This window comes from Haliotis asinina, chromosome 3, assembly GCF_037392515.1.
Source record: "Haliotis asinina isolate JCU_RB_2024 chromosome 3, JCU_Hal_asi_v2, whole genome shotgun sequence".
In the NCBI taxonomy this organism is placed as follows: Eukaryota; Metazoa; Mollusca; class Gastropoda; order Lepetellida; family Haliotidae; genus Haliotis; species Haliotis asinina.
In genome coordinates this window covers 27,925,617-27,941,434 of record NC_090282.1, presented here as the reverse complement: position 1 = coordinate 27,941,434, position 15,818 = coordinate 27,925,617, and the positions used below count along the sequence as shown (strand labels likewise).

General features: G+C 39.1%; 2 protein-coding genes across 4 annotated transcripts in view; one reads left to right on the top strand and one right to left on the bottom strand.

Annotated features, from left to right (window-relative positions):
* Positions 1–15,818, top strand: part of LOC137277762 (F-box/WD repeat-containing protein 5-like) — a 424,418-nt gene that overhangs the window by 18,163 nt on the left and 390,437 nt on the right. The window lies entirely within an intron of this gene.
* LOC137277768 (15-hydroxyprostaglandin dehydrogenase [NAD(+)]-like) lies at positions 6,501–14,798 on the bottom strand. Of its 3 annotated transcripts, none has more exons than XM_067809689.1 (8): positions 14,532–14,798; positions 11,836–11,944; positions 11,387–11,510; positions 10,427–10,533; positions 9,605–9,701; positions 8,895–8,971; positions 8,359–8,504; positions 6,501–6,920 (listed from the first exon to the last, which is right to left on the bottom strand). In XM_067809689.1, the coding sequence occupies exons 2-8, from the start codon at positions 11,926–11,928 to the stop codon at positions 6,791–6,793; spliced, it is 774 nt and encodes a 257-aa protein (XP_067665790.1). In that variant the 5' UTR covers positions 11,929–11,944; positions 14,532–14,798; the 3' UTR covers positions 6,501–6,790. The 3 variants fall into 3 exon arrangements, with proteins under 3 accessions (XP_067665790.1, XP_067665792.1, XP_067665791.1); XM_067809691.1 differs by having other exon boundaries at positions 14,725–14,783; XM_067809690.1 differs by lacking the exon at positions 14,532–14,798 and adding an exon at positions 14,384–14,515.

Sequence of the window (15,818 nt, the reverse complement as noted above, 5' to 3'; positions counted from 1 at the left end):
TATTATTATGTTTTGTACAAGTTAAGATGATACCTTTCACCAATGAACATGTCTAATAAATGAATAATATGTGGCTTACCATTATTGTACACTTCACATGTGTCATGTCTGGGTCCACATGTGCTTGCCACAACCCACATCGTCAAATTATCTCCTTTCCCATTTAGGTTGACATACAAGGAATGCAGCATTCAAGAATATGAAATGAAAATAAACTTCTAACCCTCACTACTAATTAATATAACAGTATAATGGTGCATTTGAAACAGTGAAATTGAAATTATGGAAATAATAATTAAATTCTTTACGTAGTAAATCAGTTGAGCCACTTAAAGTGAAATAAATGAAATCAATATTTTGGCCTCTACACCCTCAGTGGTTTTCCCAAACAGTTTCTGGATAATCGGGGTTTTGAAATTTAACAAGTAATAATTTCATGTAACAGACCTTTGATGTTATGCTTTAATCGGCTATATGCTCTCAGTAATTTATATCCAAAGCAGGATGTCAAGTTTCTTGTTTTGAAGAGTATAGTTAATCCAGTGACGCTTTAACAAGTTTCCGTATCACCTCTAGGAACAGGGCCTCCTTTCACAATGCACTATGGTGATCGTAAATCGTCAAGTTAACCGTAGCGCAATGTAAAAGAATGGAAGTTGAGGTTTACCTTAGCAAAGATTGTTCTGTGACAGCATCCAGGAAGATGACAAATTTTTACCCGCTGGCACGGTAACCGCTAAACTCTCAACCGCGTAGCATATTGCTAACAACCGCATGAAGTCATACTTTGACACATGTACAGAATGCCATGTATCCTACCGGCATTCGCTGGTTTATACAAAATATATTTTACGAGAGAAGCATACGAGTTCTACTGTTAAAGCGGCATTGACCAGTGGAGTCAAGGAGGTGTTTTACGTGACGGTAAGATCAAGTCTGGTATTCGAAAAAATAACATAAATCAAGACAACATGTACCTATATCGATTGCTATCTATCTAACTGTTGTCACTGTTTGAATAAGATCATCACTAACAATAATATACATCAAACGATCCTTTAGGTCTCAGCCTAAACGTCAAATCTCGGTGCTGGTGCACGAATTTGTATGAACCACAAACACACCCAAAGAACCGGTGGACAGAAAGGAAATAAAAACGTCATTGAGCAGAAGTCATCTATTTACCGTGTAATGTAAGTAGAGACCGCTGGCGATGGAACTAAATAAAAACACTTGTACACAAGATGTGACAACATTGAACTCTGTCAGCACGTAACTCAGTTGTGATGAACAGAGGTTACCTTGACTAGAGGCGTGAACGGACACTGCTGTACACTTTGAGGGTTAATCATCCGATGTCCACGTTTGCGAGTCAAATACGTATGATGAAGTGTATATGTTCACACTGGAAATTATTGTATTATTTTTTTCTTCTGTTCATGTAGGCAGAAAAATGTGTTGACCCACGAAGAAGTTCCGGCAAAATGATATTTCCACTGCAGTAACATATCCCATTTTTGTCACTGCAGTGAAATATAACTGTTCCCCAACTCAAACATTGACCTTTCACACTTAAGGGTGTTGTTGTATTTCTGATATCACATTTCACCATATTGTTTCAACATTATCACAAAATCACAACTTCAGTAAATCATATTTTTCTTGTGGCAGGAGGTCCTTGTGTAGATGTATCAAGTACAGGGGCGGTGGGGTGGCCTACTGGTTAAAGCGTTGGCTCGTTAAGCCATAGACCCCGGTTCAAATCCGCACATAGGTTGAATGAGAGAAGTCCATTTCTGGTGCCTCAACAGTGATGTTACTGGAATATTGTTGAAAGCGGCATAAACCCAAACTTACTCACTCACTCAATTACACTCAATTACAGCATGTTTCAATTTAACTCAACATAGTTTCATAACCAAACATTAATTTCAACGCAGAATATTAATAGGAAAACATCAGACCAACTCTGGTAAAAGTCTCATAACGCTACAAATGGGATTGCAAGATGTACCATTAGGAGAAGCGAACCCGACACCTGTACCTATTGTAATACTAGCATGGTGATGTCACTAGTTAGTATCCCACCCTCAAACTTAGTAACATTAATCACGTCACATCTGATGTGATCTGAGAAAATCTCTTTATCTTGAAAACAAGTATACTTTGGAAATTCCGAATGCCAAACAAAGTGCAACGTGATAATATTGTTGTTATACTTCAAGCAGTCTCTGAACGCCATGGCATCTACTACCACGAGAATTTACTTCAGATATATCTTTGTTCTGGAACGATAATCCTTCGAGAAGATACGCAGTTCTGACTCGAGGCGGTACAGAACTCAAGCGGAATCATGTCAGAAGACAACTTCTGACTGAGACCAGACATCACTATCGTTTTTTGAACATCTGAGGTCTCCACACTGAGAGGCATCGTGTCGGAGTAAACGACCTGATATGAATGATATCCATAATATATATCATAATATCTGAAACTGTATGTGGAATCCTTGTCAAGATGGTAAAAAATGCGACCGTGCATTCTCGCTTTTGAATAAATATGTTTTTCATTCCACATAAGGGTTACAAGAATTGATTGACCTAGTTAATATTGGTCTTCATCAACCCATGATCGTTGTAACAGGCGATTGATGAGATAGGGTCGTCAAGCCCGTTGTCTTGGTGATGAATGTCATCGTATTCCAGTTACATAAATCGATGTTCATGATGTCAGAGCCGATTACTCAGAAACCGCTGTTATATATATGATTGAGGTCTTTATACATATACAAACAACATGCTTATCTTCATTTACACAACGTTTGTCTGGTTACCGATTTGTGTGGTAAAATATGAAGGCATATGTTTCTGTTATTTGTGACCTACCTGGTCCATACTGGGCATCATTTGTGCCATCATATTGGCGTATTTGTTTCTGGCTGACGATAGCGTCCTTCCACGACTCGTTCGTGTAGTGGTAAAAGGTAATAGTTGTATTATTTTAGTGTCTTAAACGGACAAAATATAATTCCTTTATCAAATTAGTTGTTTCCTCAACGGAAAACCACAAGACGTGTTGGTTGGTTGGTGAGTGGTTGGTGAGTGGTTGGTTGGTGGGAGGGTTTGTTGTTTAACGCCGCACTCAGTAATATTCTAACAGTATGGGGGTGGTCTGTGAATGATCGAGTTGGACCAGTTAAGTGATCGACAGAAAGAGCATCAATCTACGCCACTGGGAAACAATGACATTTCACAACGAACCTGACCATGCGACCCAGAAAGTCGCCAAGAATGGATTGCCGTAGATCAGTTCTAACCCGAATCTTTACGGGTAACTGAAGTCGTACATTCTAAATGCATGCTTTTACAGATGAATGTCAAGAACGTTCCCTTCCTTGTCGATCAGCAAATGTTTTGTGTTAGAGTCGCTGGGCTCGAACGATTTATGGTGATAAACAGAAAGTGAAAATAGGAACGATCCCTGATATCATCTACGAACCGCACCCAAAGGAATCAAACATGCAATCAAACATGCAATCAAAGATGCTTCAAACCATCCCGGTTCCCGGGACCTGCTGCGATTACGCTCAGACACTGACCCTGGCAATCACTCCCGCTTGGCGGTCAACACTGCTGGGCGGCTGTAGAATAAATTCGAGAACGGATGGTTAGAACTGGCAAGCCATGCGTCACCAAAACAACGCCCCATATTCTCCTGTTGTATGCTTGAAATAAACTGGATGCCCAGTAATAGTAACTAGAAAATGGTTGTTACCACATTCTATAATTATTAATTAAAAAAATCTAATACATTTGATGCAACGCATGACTGCTTAATTCAGTCGTGTATTCTTAACAATGAGTGTGCTTTCAAAATAATAACGAAGAATATATTTATTATTTTTATTTATTTGACACATATAATTTCACTCTAACATCAATATCAATCATTCAGTTTTGCATCGGACGGATCATGGTGATGTTACAGACATTGATCTTCAACAGTATTATAACAATAGTCATGGTATGGCAACATCTGAGTGATGCTAACCAAGGTGAGTGCGCTTCGGAACATTGGCGGGTTATCTACTGGATATGGAATATCACATGACTATCATATATAAAAAAACTGAATATACCCTATCCCACTCCAGTCCAAGATATAGCTGCAGTTTTGTTATGCAATGAGTAAAATAAATAAATATAAATAACTGTGTGTGTATGCGTGTGTTTCAGCCTGTTTTGAAGGAGTCCAATCATAAAAAAGGAAAGTGTCCATTGTCTGAAACATACACTCACACGCACGCACGCACGCACGCACGCACATACACACACACACACACACCTTTCTCAAAAAGCTGCATCCACCCCGGATATTCATTCATAACTTTAAACAGAAGAGAGAGCAGTCATGTTATGAGTAAGGGCCCAGTGCTATTATAAGATGTTAAAATGTCTATTTAATGTTTCCTGGGCAGGGTGGGTGGGTGTAGTCTACAGCTTTGGCTTTGTGCATGCTAGTATACTTGCAACAGCTATCTCCAAAGCCAGTAAGAGTTGAATTAAGAAACTAAATGGTGCCTCTGCTCTCTGGGAATTTGTCAATGACACTAGGTTTAGGTGTACCAAAAGAAGAGTGTATTGAATCTGTAGATTACTTGACACTGGTGAATGTTACATGTGTGGTTTGTTGAAATGAGTACCGACATTGAACTTCTTTGTCTGACCGCTCACAAACACACTGTGGTTGCAAATACAGGCTTAAGTCTGGGATTCAGTATGATCAAAGCCATGGGGATGACATAACTCAATACTGAGAATGATACAACCTAGCGATTCACTTTATATTATACATAAATTGCTCAAGACATCAAACAATTTGAATCATTAAATTGTGGACGAATTGCTTGATAAAGGCCATATGAATCCATCCCTTTTTATCACATCAACAGCACGGCAAGCTTGGCAAACAGTCACCCGATTGGCAGAAACATCATGGGTATGTGTTAATCCATGTTCTGAGATTGATATGCATTATCTGTTGCGATTTGAATGAACTGATCCCTCGTACCCCCTTTTTCAGAAGCATCGCACTTAGCTCCTACTTACGAAACTTGAGATAGTAATAACTGAATAAGATATTAATTCACGTATCAAGTAGCTTGAACTGTAGTTATGGCGACCAAGAACACCAGGGGCCTTTCATTAGATTGACAGAGATACCTTGGACTCACAGTCTGAATATTTGAATTGATTTCGAGTACCATGCTTGGTGAGAATGCTATTCCAAGCAAAACTTAGCCGTAATAGAAGAAATTCTGAGTAAAGGAAGTTCAATAATTTGAAGAGTTGCGTCCAGGCCTGAGTATTTCAGATGTGGTTTGGTTCAACGGTGTTTGCAATAGTTTTCACTAATGAATATTTGAGACGTGGTTTCGTTCAACGGTGCTTGCAATAGTGTTTCACTAACATGATTTCATGACAAATACTCCCAACTATATGTAGTACCATGGAATATATAGTTATCCCTAACTCAGTCAGAAATCTCTTCGTTCACAGAGCAAGCCTTTACCACGGTTGGTAAACAAGCATGTCCCACCTGCTATTAAAGTATTTAAAATACTTAAAGTTTTTATTGTTTGTTGTCGATTTTTGTTTAATGTTTATTGTCGATTACCGACAGACCGCCGCCATGTAGCCGAGGGCAGCGTACAAGTTAATGATATTTTTAAGAAGAAGATTGGTATGTTTTTCATTAACAATATGTGCTATATGTCCAGTTTCTGTAAATCAATGTAAGGTTTTTTTCCAAGTAAATTTCAGTCCGCTTTTTAAAAGTTGCTAAGATTTCAAATCAGATAAAAGAATTGCATCTGTACTATAAATAGTTGCTAGGGGTCACTCAATTCTGCTCACATTACATGAAGTTGCCAGTCAGGATAAAAGAGAAAAGGCTTGTTCTTCAATCACCTTTTCACAAAACATCCACTTGCAAGGTTTAAGATCGACTGGATCATTCAATGATGTGTTATTTAGAAAAAAAACCGGGTCCGCATGCATTTCATGCCAAACTACATCATTTGAAAACTGGTATAAGTGTAAGATATAAATTGTATACATCTACAAACGTAGCGAATAATGTCCATTGTACGCCATCGCCATAGTACGGTTTTAAGCGATATTCCAGCAATATAAAGACGGGTGATACCAGAAATGGGCTTCACACATTCTGCCTATGTAACATGACGAGCTAACGCTTTTATCACATGGCTACCGCCCAGAGCCTAGCAACAAGAAAAGTACCCGATTTCACTTTCGCCTGGTGCTAGCTCGTGTGACATGAACGTTGTTAAGGTTGCAGGAAGAACGTTCATCTGTAAGAGTCCAGTGTTTAGGACACTTGCACCTCGATGAAGCTCTTCATCTCCTGGCATGTCAAAACAAAACTGAATATATACATGTACATGTCACATGTATTTCCAAACGCGGAGACAAAACAAGACGTATTAATTTGTTTTATTAACAAAATATCACTCATATCTTCCATAGTTATAGTGTAATTTGCCTGTGATTTGGACCCATCTTCATATACATTCCTTTCGTGTGAACTGTTTCGTGTGATCTGCGTAATTGATGTAAATTTAACACAATACTACTACTGGTTGGAGGAAACTTTAAGACGCTCCTCATTTTCCTTTATGTACAGTATCTGCATATTAAATTTAATTTAAAAAATGACAATTTCAAAGAAGGGACACTTTCGGCTATTATTTCATATCGATCATGTCGAGCTATAATTTCGCCGGAACCATGCTTAACTTCATCTCCACCACACCTTCATCAGCTCTGACTGTGAGGGCCGTGCCGTTGATGGTGTCGTCCTCTATTGCCATTAGGAATGCGCTAACCACCAGGTCCACCCTGGAACACACAGACATCACACTAGTACTATTACAATGTTACATTAACATGTTTCATCAGTTCAGAGCTCCTTTAGACGTATGTGCCGCTAACATGATAGTAACTCATATGATAACATAAGACAATCGTACCGCGACGGTCACTTTGAGGAACGTGTGCTGTATTGGTCTACCCTGGAACACACAGACATTACACTACCATTGTTCAAACTCAAAGTTACATAAAGATGCTGATGCGAGTTCAGAGATTAGTTAGACAACACGAACGCCAGCACGATCGTAACACCTATGCTAACACCGATTTGTGGAACTGGGCCCTTATTCTCGAAACGTTCGTAGCGCTACGATTTCGTAACTTTGATTGTACCCAATGTGTTGCGAATGGGCCTAAGAAGTTCATAGGGCTACGAACGTTCGAGAATAGCTGGCCTGGTCCCCAGAGTTCCAACACAAACAATTGTCACCAGTGTCTGTGGATGGTGAGGATATTTATAACCCTACAATCTTGTATGGCCATACCATATTCAAGACGTGAATTAAGGACAAAATGTTAATATAATGGAATGATAGAACTACATGAGAAAAACCTACTTTGATCTAGATAATTTATCATAAGTGACAGCATTTGTCATTGAAGATACTGACAGAATGTAAAATGACTCACGTAATGACAGTAAGCATCAAAATAAAATATAGGAATAAGCGTTATAGCAAGAGGGAAACATTCTTTCCTTGCCTCTTTAACTGTATCTCTTTGTGTCATGGGAGACAATCGCCCATTGGATTGGCAAAATCAAAACAGTAATGTCAAAGAAATTGTGTTTCACTTGCGTCGATGACTTGGTATCAATTTAATTATATAAAGAATTCCATGATTTACCCACAGTAGGTAGGGATAGGAAATAGCAGTGAAGTAACCATATCTGTTTCTTATTTGGACTATGGATATATTCAGAAAGAGACAAAACAATATCCACAAGATGTATGACAAGCAAGATCATTTGAGCTCTCTATAAGTCGAGCAATGTACCAACGTGTGGCGTCCGCATTTTGAAGAACGTTGATTGTTGCTCAATAAGCTTCTTAAAGTCCTGTACACCCTTTCCAAACGCCGCGTAACTAATAATATAGTCCTGTTTACATTTACTTACCTTCGCATGTGTTTGTGACGTGTTAGAAAGAAACCGCTCACATCTTCATGAAATGCTGATACAATTACCAGCGACTTGTAAACTCATAAACACGTGCGTATGATACTGGTGGGGTGACACTACAGACCTTTCATTATTGTAGTCGTTCTCAAAATTATTGTTAAAAAGATTGTGTCATTTCTTTTGATAACCGAAAGATACAGCATAGAAGGTAAGGGATTACATTGGTGCACAACAACATTTCAAAGATGATTCGTCCATTCTGAGGTAAAATAAATACGTGCTTACGGACAATACTTGGCACGTTCAATAGCGTGCAAGAAGCGTGCTTGTTGTATGATCTGGTTGTCATCCAAGTCCATAAGAGCTGTCTTAACACCCATGGGGCAGATACTGGCCAGTCGAACTTCGGCAGCTTTCACGGTGGGGTTATGCTGAAGAAACGATGGCATTTACACAATGTCACATCAGCAATACTACAGCTACAGCTACAGCTACAGCTACAGCTACACATTGTGTAGTTTTGCCCTTCAGTTTTGTAGTAATGTTGTCATTTATTTACTAATACGACAATTAATTGCATTTGGAAATGATTGAGACGCAATAATTTGTGCTACACATTATACGTTATACATTTACACTAGACTGCGTTTGCACACTCGTTTGGTTCAATCACCATTAGTAGAGACAACACGTTAAAAAACGTTGTTCATTCCGATAGAAGACAGGTTCGTTTCGTGTATATCAAAATTCACACTGATGATGAATATCTCGAGATGAAGGCACAACATGTTGATTCCAAGAATTGTTTGAAATTCACTTACTGACCAGCTCGACGTGAAGTGATAAACAGCGCTCTTGGTGGCTCCATAAACAGGGACCCAGTACGTTGGCATCATAGCTAAATGAACACCGAAAGAAGAAATTCATTATGATTAAGGAGAGTTCTGTGGATATACAACTTCTTTAAAATATGAGCGACGTTTCGGTGTAGCTTCTAACACCGTTATAAAGCAAGTGATATGCGATACTGAAAGAATATAGTATATGCAATACTGACATAAATACTTAATAATATAGAACATGTATATCCACAGAACATTCCTTGTTGTTCATCACACCAACTTCTAAATACCACCCAAAGTAGACTTTTAATTCGTGTAAGTTTCTTCAAGTAACCGTTTTGTTCAGGCAGCTCTTGATTTACTTTATATAACAAATATACTTTCTCTATTTAACCTGATACTCCAGCTGAGTCATTGTGGTATTGCACGAAACTGGAGCCAAAGATCTAGTTACTGATATCACGAGCATACGGGATAGGATGACATGCAAGGCAGCTAGCCTGAACATCCAACCCTTCGCTGTCTCGACATACCTGCTGCTAAGAGCAGTTCTTAATGTAGTAATGCAACAAAGATTACGCCTTCCCCTCCACCTCTTCCTTCAATATCTTTAAAACCATTCCGTCACTTACAGATCGGCCTCAACCTCATGGACAGGACATTACCAGACAAGAATGATCACCTCATACCTGCCATTGACGCCGTGTTGATGATGACGCCGCCTCTGCCCCCTTTATCCTTCCTCATGTGATTCAGCGCCATCATGGTGCCCCGCACAACAGCTGTCTAAACGCAGAGAGCAAAGAAGACAGAGAGAGGACTGGCGCTCCCAGGTTCACAAAAAATACAATACTTGGCATCAGTGTTTGCAATACTTTAAATTGCCTGTTGGCCACAATTGCCTGCAGGCTTTAAAATCTACAGGCTCAGGGTGATATCTGTAGACCCATTTTGTCAAACCAATAAAAACAAAATCGACTACACTTTCTATCGACAGTTTCAGACTGCTTCTACAAAATCAATTAGCGAAGCCCATGGCGAAGAGATCTGTTTTCACCTGATGTTGACATTCCTAGGCACAAAGCGCTGAAATACCAGGAAGTGAAACTGATAGTTATTGTAACATGGTTGATCACGGATGACTCCCGAACGATAAAATAGCAACAAATAATAGGGAAAGATTCCAGTTGACAAAAATTCAAGATAATTAACTGAAGGCCACAAGGGCTTACAAATATTTAAAACTGACCACACAACAACCCATAGTAGTTCTCTGGTCCTATCAATGGATGTATAATACAGTGGAAGCTGTCAAAACCGACATTTGTCCAATCGGGCAAGTTGTCACCACCGGCATAAAATCTCAGTCCCATACGTGACTTGTACATTTATCATCAGCTCTACGATCCGGCAGATTGTCTAACCTGGATTATTTATTCAGTTGCAATGAGTGCCGGATTAGACAACTTGCACTGTATACGCTGGATACCCATCTGACAAAGGTTACTTACGAAGTTAATTTCCACCTGCTTTTCCCATATCCGTTCATCCATGATGCCTGCATTGTTGCACATTACATCAACGTGACCAAATCTGGAGACGGCAGCTTTGAAAGCGCCTAGACAAAAATACATTTACGGACATATTCATTAAAAATTAACCCATATAGATATAAATAGTAAAGTCGAAGTCGTGTTTAACGAACCAAAAACCCCAAATGTCTGATTAAACAACGCGCGGGTTGTTGTGATGGTGATAGTGATGGGGCTTATGCGATACATTACTAAAGGAAATGATAATAAACAGACACATGTTACTGATGCGAAAATACTGTTAGTGGCCGCAAAAATACAGCATACACCTAACATACCTGCACATTCTTGAGGAGTTCCAGATGAACTGTCTCTAATTTTGTTAACAGAAGCAGTTCAGAATATGCGCTTGACAAATGGAGGCACTGAACAGGTATGTTCCAATCTTTTACCAGTATAAGAACATCAGGTTTGTAACCACCTTTACAGATTTGACATTCAACTTGTCCGATGCCCTGTGTGGAAGCTGAATATCGACTGCCCAAGAGGTTAAGCATAATCTTATCAGAAACGTCAGATACATATTTTACACTTTAGTGGAACTGGATTAAACTTGAAACTTGCAAACATGAGGCATATATGAAATTCATTTTGCTCTTCGCAAACGTGGATAATAATCTAACAAACCCATCAATAATCCCACTAGCACATCAATAATAGTCAAGTTAAACGCTTAGCATCCATATCAACTGGTAGCTATCGGGTTCTACAAAGTAAGTTTACTGCCCAATGTTTGCTGGACATCTGGTCGAGCACAATCAAGGATACAACTTTATGTCAACATGGGCCTCCAGATAAGGGCATTAACGTTGCTGAAACCGATTCCCATCTGCAAACATAGCTCTAGCGTGTTGACGTCACTATAAGTCGGTATCTCACCCTCAAACTCAGCAGCATTCGTCACGTCACACTTCACATAGAAGACATTATCCACTCCACTAGAAGCCTGTAGTTCCTTGGCAGTTGCCTCCCCTTGATCCCTCTTGACATCTGCCAGACAAACCTGACCGGAAACAGAAATAAAATGTCTAAAGATCTGAGAACATCTGATCTATATTCTGGGAATTCCGAATGCCAAACAAACTGCAACTTGATTATACTGTTACTTTAATTCATGCAGTTTCTAAGGACCGTGGCATCTGCATCCAGCAGAATTTCCGGTTGCATTTATGCTCTGCCAACTTCTGGGACGGTATCAATTTGAGAAGATACACGGTTCCGCTGCTGGTGTGCCCTGTCGTGATATTGCCCGAAAGTCACCCACTCACTCACTCATTCACCTCATACATAATACTTTCAATTAAGTGCTCCTTTTGAACTGGACGTACCTTTGCACCTTTCTTCAACACTGCTTCAGCCACGCCCCTCCCGATTCCCTGTGCACCGCCAGTGATGAACACTACTTTATCCTTTAGCTGCATGTCGACTTCAGGTATTCTGTAAGTTGAAACAATACATGTATGTGTAGTATACACACATGCTGTTCTGAGCAACGGGACTATGATAAATGGACGTCAACATGTTCGTCTTAACAAACAGTTTATAGTTTAAACAGCTCCAATATGACGTCCTTGTCACAATGTGGCACAGAAACATGCAATGTAATACAACATAGCAAGATATATATTATGTGATATTTCATTTCGACATACAGTGGATGCTGTGGCATCTCTCCAATCCGGCAAGTTGTCAACACCGGCATACAATCTCAACCCCATCCATTGTTTGAAAAGTTACCATCAGCTCTACAATTCAGCACTTTATCTAAACCGGATTTTTCTCCAGTCCCAATGAGTGCCGGTTTAGACAGCTACCACTGTACACCTTACAGTGGTGAGATGAACTATACAGCATTATAAAAGGGTGTTTTTTCAAAGGTGCTACTCAATTGAAATCTTACATATATTCGGAAATATTGCAGCCGTTTTGTAATGGGAAGGGCAGTTAAACAATGAGCTGATCATCACATGGGTAACATTTTACACTGGGGCGAATGCTCCCGACTTCCGTATTACTGACACAGCCGGTGTCTCCTCCCTTTAAAGACGATTTCAGATTATGACAGCGTACTATGTTATCGCATGTGGAAACCAAAGTGATGATTCTAGTTGAAATTTATTTAAGTTGGTAGCTGTAAACGGGTTGCCAGTGATAAAAAGGACGTCTAAAACTGGGTTATCTGCAGATGTTGCAAGGGAGGTAACTACACCCTTTGCCCTATATGCAACGATTTAGGGTATAAGTTGATCATATCTAGATGTGAATGAAGGGAGAAAACGGAAGGAATAAAAAAATCTTTCCATCATTCAAAGAAGCAGTAGAAAATGAAATTTATTTCACTTGTTTTTGCGTTCCATTTATTATTTGCAAGTGCAAGATGGATGAAAAAAATGCACAGTTTAAACGGACCAGTGAAAAAAGCTTGGGTTTGAACAAAGAAGAGACAATGACAGGCCGTCAACAGATTATTCAAGTCTCGCCTCAGCATGATAGAAAATAGCAAAGTACATAAAACGCATTATCACAATACAAAGTTGATACAATCCGTACGGAATTATGAGAGACAATTGTGCCAAAATATATACAAACTAAAATATATGAATATTAGAAAGACAACAAAAAGGGTAAAGTTACATTAAGTAGATATATACAAGTTTGCTTTAGGCTTAAGAAAGGACACATCTGGACAAGCCTGAATAAAGTGTTTTCAACATCCTCCACATTTGCAATCGGTCATCAACATTCAAAGGATGGTTTAATAAATCATGACATTCATTTTCAATAAAATATTTACAAAAAAGCATTTTTGTCAACTAAAGGACTACCAACGTAACCACCAGCTTCGACCCCACACATCTGAACAAAGCTAGTCCTTTTCTCATAGAGACATAACAATTAACAATATTCACTTCAAAAATCCAACTTGAAACTATAACATGTTCGTAACTTATTACCTCCCCTACTAGTTACACTACCAATTTGTAAAGGATGCTATTTCCATTTATAAACGAAATCACTGACAACAAAGATCGTCTCTTTTGAAAAATCTGCGAAAGGAATATGCTACACGACGTAAATATGCTTTAAGTTATCAAGCTTTAAATCCGACAACTTCTTACAAACTCTAAAATTCCAATTCCACTTATATTTTGACGCAAGAATATGACTCCATCTAAATGCCTAAATGTACACCCTCCACAAAGCCTCCACGCCTGCTACTAAACTCGCCACAAATAACAGAAATATCTAGAAGGAGAGTGTCGAAGAATTCTGTCTCATCTATATTCCGACTGGAGTCAGGTAGTAGATAACACACACACGCGCTGTAACACTCTAGTTTGTAACATCCTTATTGCCAGATTATACCATAAAATACACTTGTATGAACATTTGAACGTTAATATTATCTAATAGAGATGACATCACATTGACTCTAAACCCATTTAGAGTATTCTAAAAGCTTAGCAGTTGAGAAACTCCGAACAGCTTAAAATACTTGAGCATAAAAGCTCCTAAATTATATAAAACTATTCACAACAAATGTAGCTCATGACGCGAATTGGTGTCTGCCACATAACCGTCTACACAGGTATTGTCCCGGCAGCTCAAGGATCAAATAATGTGAATATGCGAAACTGCAACCAACAGTTGACAGGACAAAGGGACGCAACCAGTGTGAAGAAAATTACGCTACCAAATCGGTGACCTATATTTGAACCCGTCATGATATTTCAGTAGACTATTCTGTCTTCTTCACAAAAACATCATGTGCGTTGTACATTGCGCCGTTCCCAAATAACGATGGAGAAACACATCTAGAGGAATAGACAACAGTAGACAGGTTGGATTTACAGACTTTTTCAGCATATACCTTACCTTGACCTACAAACGCTGGGCTTTCAGCTGAGGCTGTAAGACCGGCGTTCCGATACTGTTGTCGCGGTATGTGGATGTACACAGGAGTATCTACATACACTGTACCCAATAACAGTAACAGTTGGTGTTATTCGTAATTTGTACTCACCGCGGTGTCGGCTGTGGATATTGTTATAGTCTCTCTCGATATTGTGGTTCAAAGTCCACCGTGACCTACATCTCCCGCCGCTAAGCGACCAGTCACTGGAAAAGTACGATGTCAGATACTGAGAATACTGTTATAAATGCTGGGGTTTTCAAGCGATGTGTGCCCAGTTTGGAACTGTCCAAATATCCGTTACCTCTAAAACATTAGTTGTAGTGTCTTGGAGTCGCCTTGGTGCCTAGTATACTTTGGTCATCTACCTTCAGCTGTAGGTTACCTATAGCCCGTTTTTATATTGTATCGTCCCCTGTAAACAAACTGTTTTAGATTTCATGACAAGGTTTGAATATCTATCTGTGATAATGTAGTTGTTTTACTGTCCTTCGTTGACAAGTGTTTATCATAATTTTTTATAATTTTAATCATTATAAATCTATACCTTGTTTTAGTCACTATATGGCTGAAATATTGCCGATGTGAATTAAACTCTGAACTCACTCATTCATTTGGAGTGGAGTATCAGAGTAAAAACAATATACATGTATAAGCCATGGGAACACAGATCTCTTAGCAACATGTACAATTTTGAACACATTAAAACATTACTAACCCGAGAAAATTAGATTAACGAAATCCAAATTTTCTCAACTGTAAACTGAAACCTGACTGTTCACTTCTTTCGTCGTGTACACAGATAGACATAGCTCGGTATTTGAAAATAAAATAAATATAATTCACACAACTGTATCAGTTGCTATCTTCCTGTTTATTGCCACTATTTGAATACGGTTAACACGTATAATAACATCCATCAAGCAATCCTTTTAGTCTTTGCCTACGTGTCAAAACTGAGTGCTGGCACACGAACACATACGAACCATAAACACACATGGCGGACCGAGAGAATGTAAGAACGCGATTGAGAAAAAGTCACCTATTTACTGTGGAAATAAGCTAAAATACGAGTAAAGACCGCTGTCGATCGGGTGAAAAAGGTCACTTGTACATAAAATCATGGCAAAATAACATGGCATACAACCAATTTGCAAACGCTGTCAGTTAGTTGTTTTGAACAGAGGTAAACTGGACTGCAGGCATGGCATGAAGGAATCAGAGATCAGCTGGTCAGCTGATCAGCTTGGCCACAGGTAAACTGAAGCGCAAATAGGGGTGTGCAACAAACAAAATGACAAGTTTTCCTATGCGAGTGAAGGGATCAAAGATTGGCAACGAACGTCCCTCGCTTCGGTTCGAAAATTATTTTTAATATCAATATAAAATATTGCCACC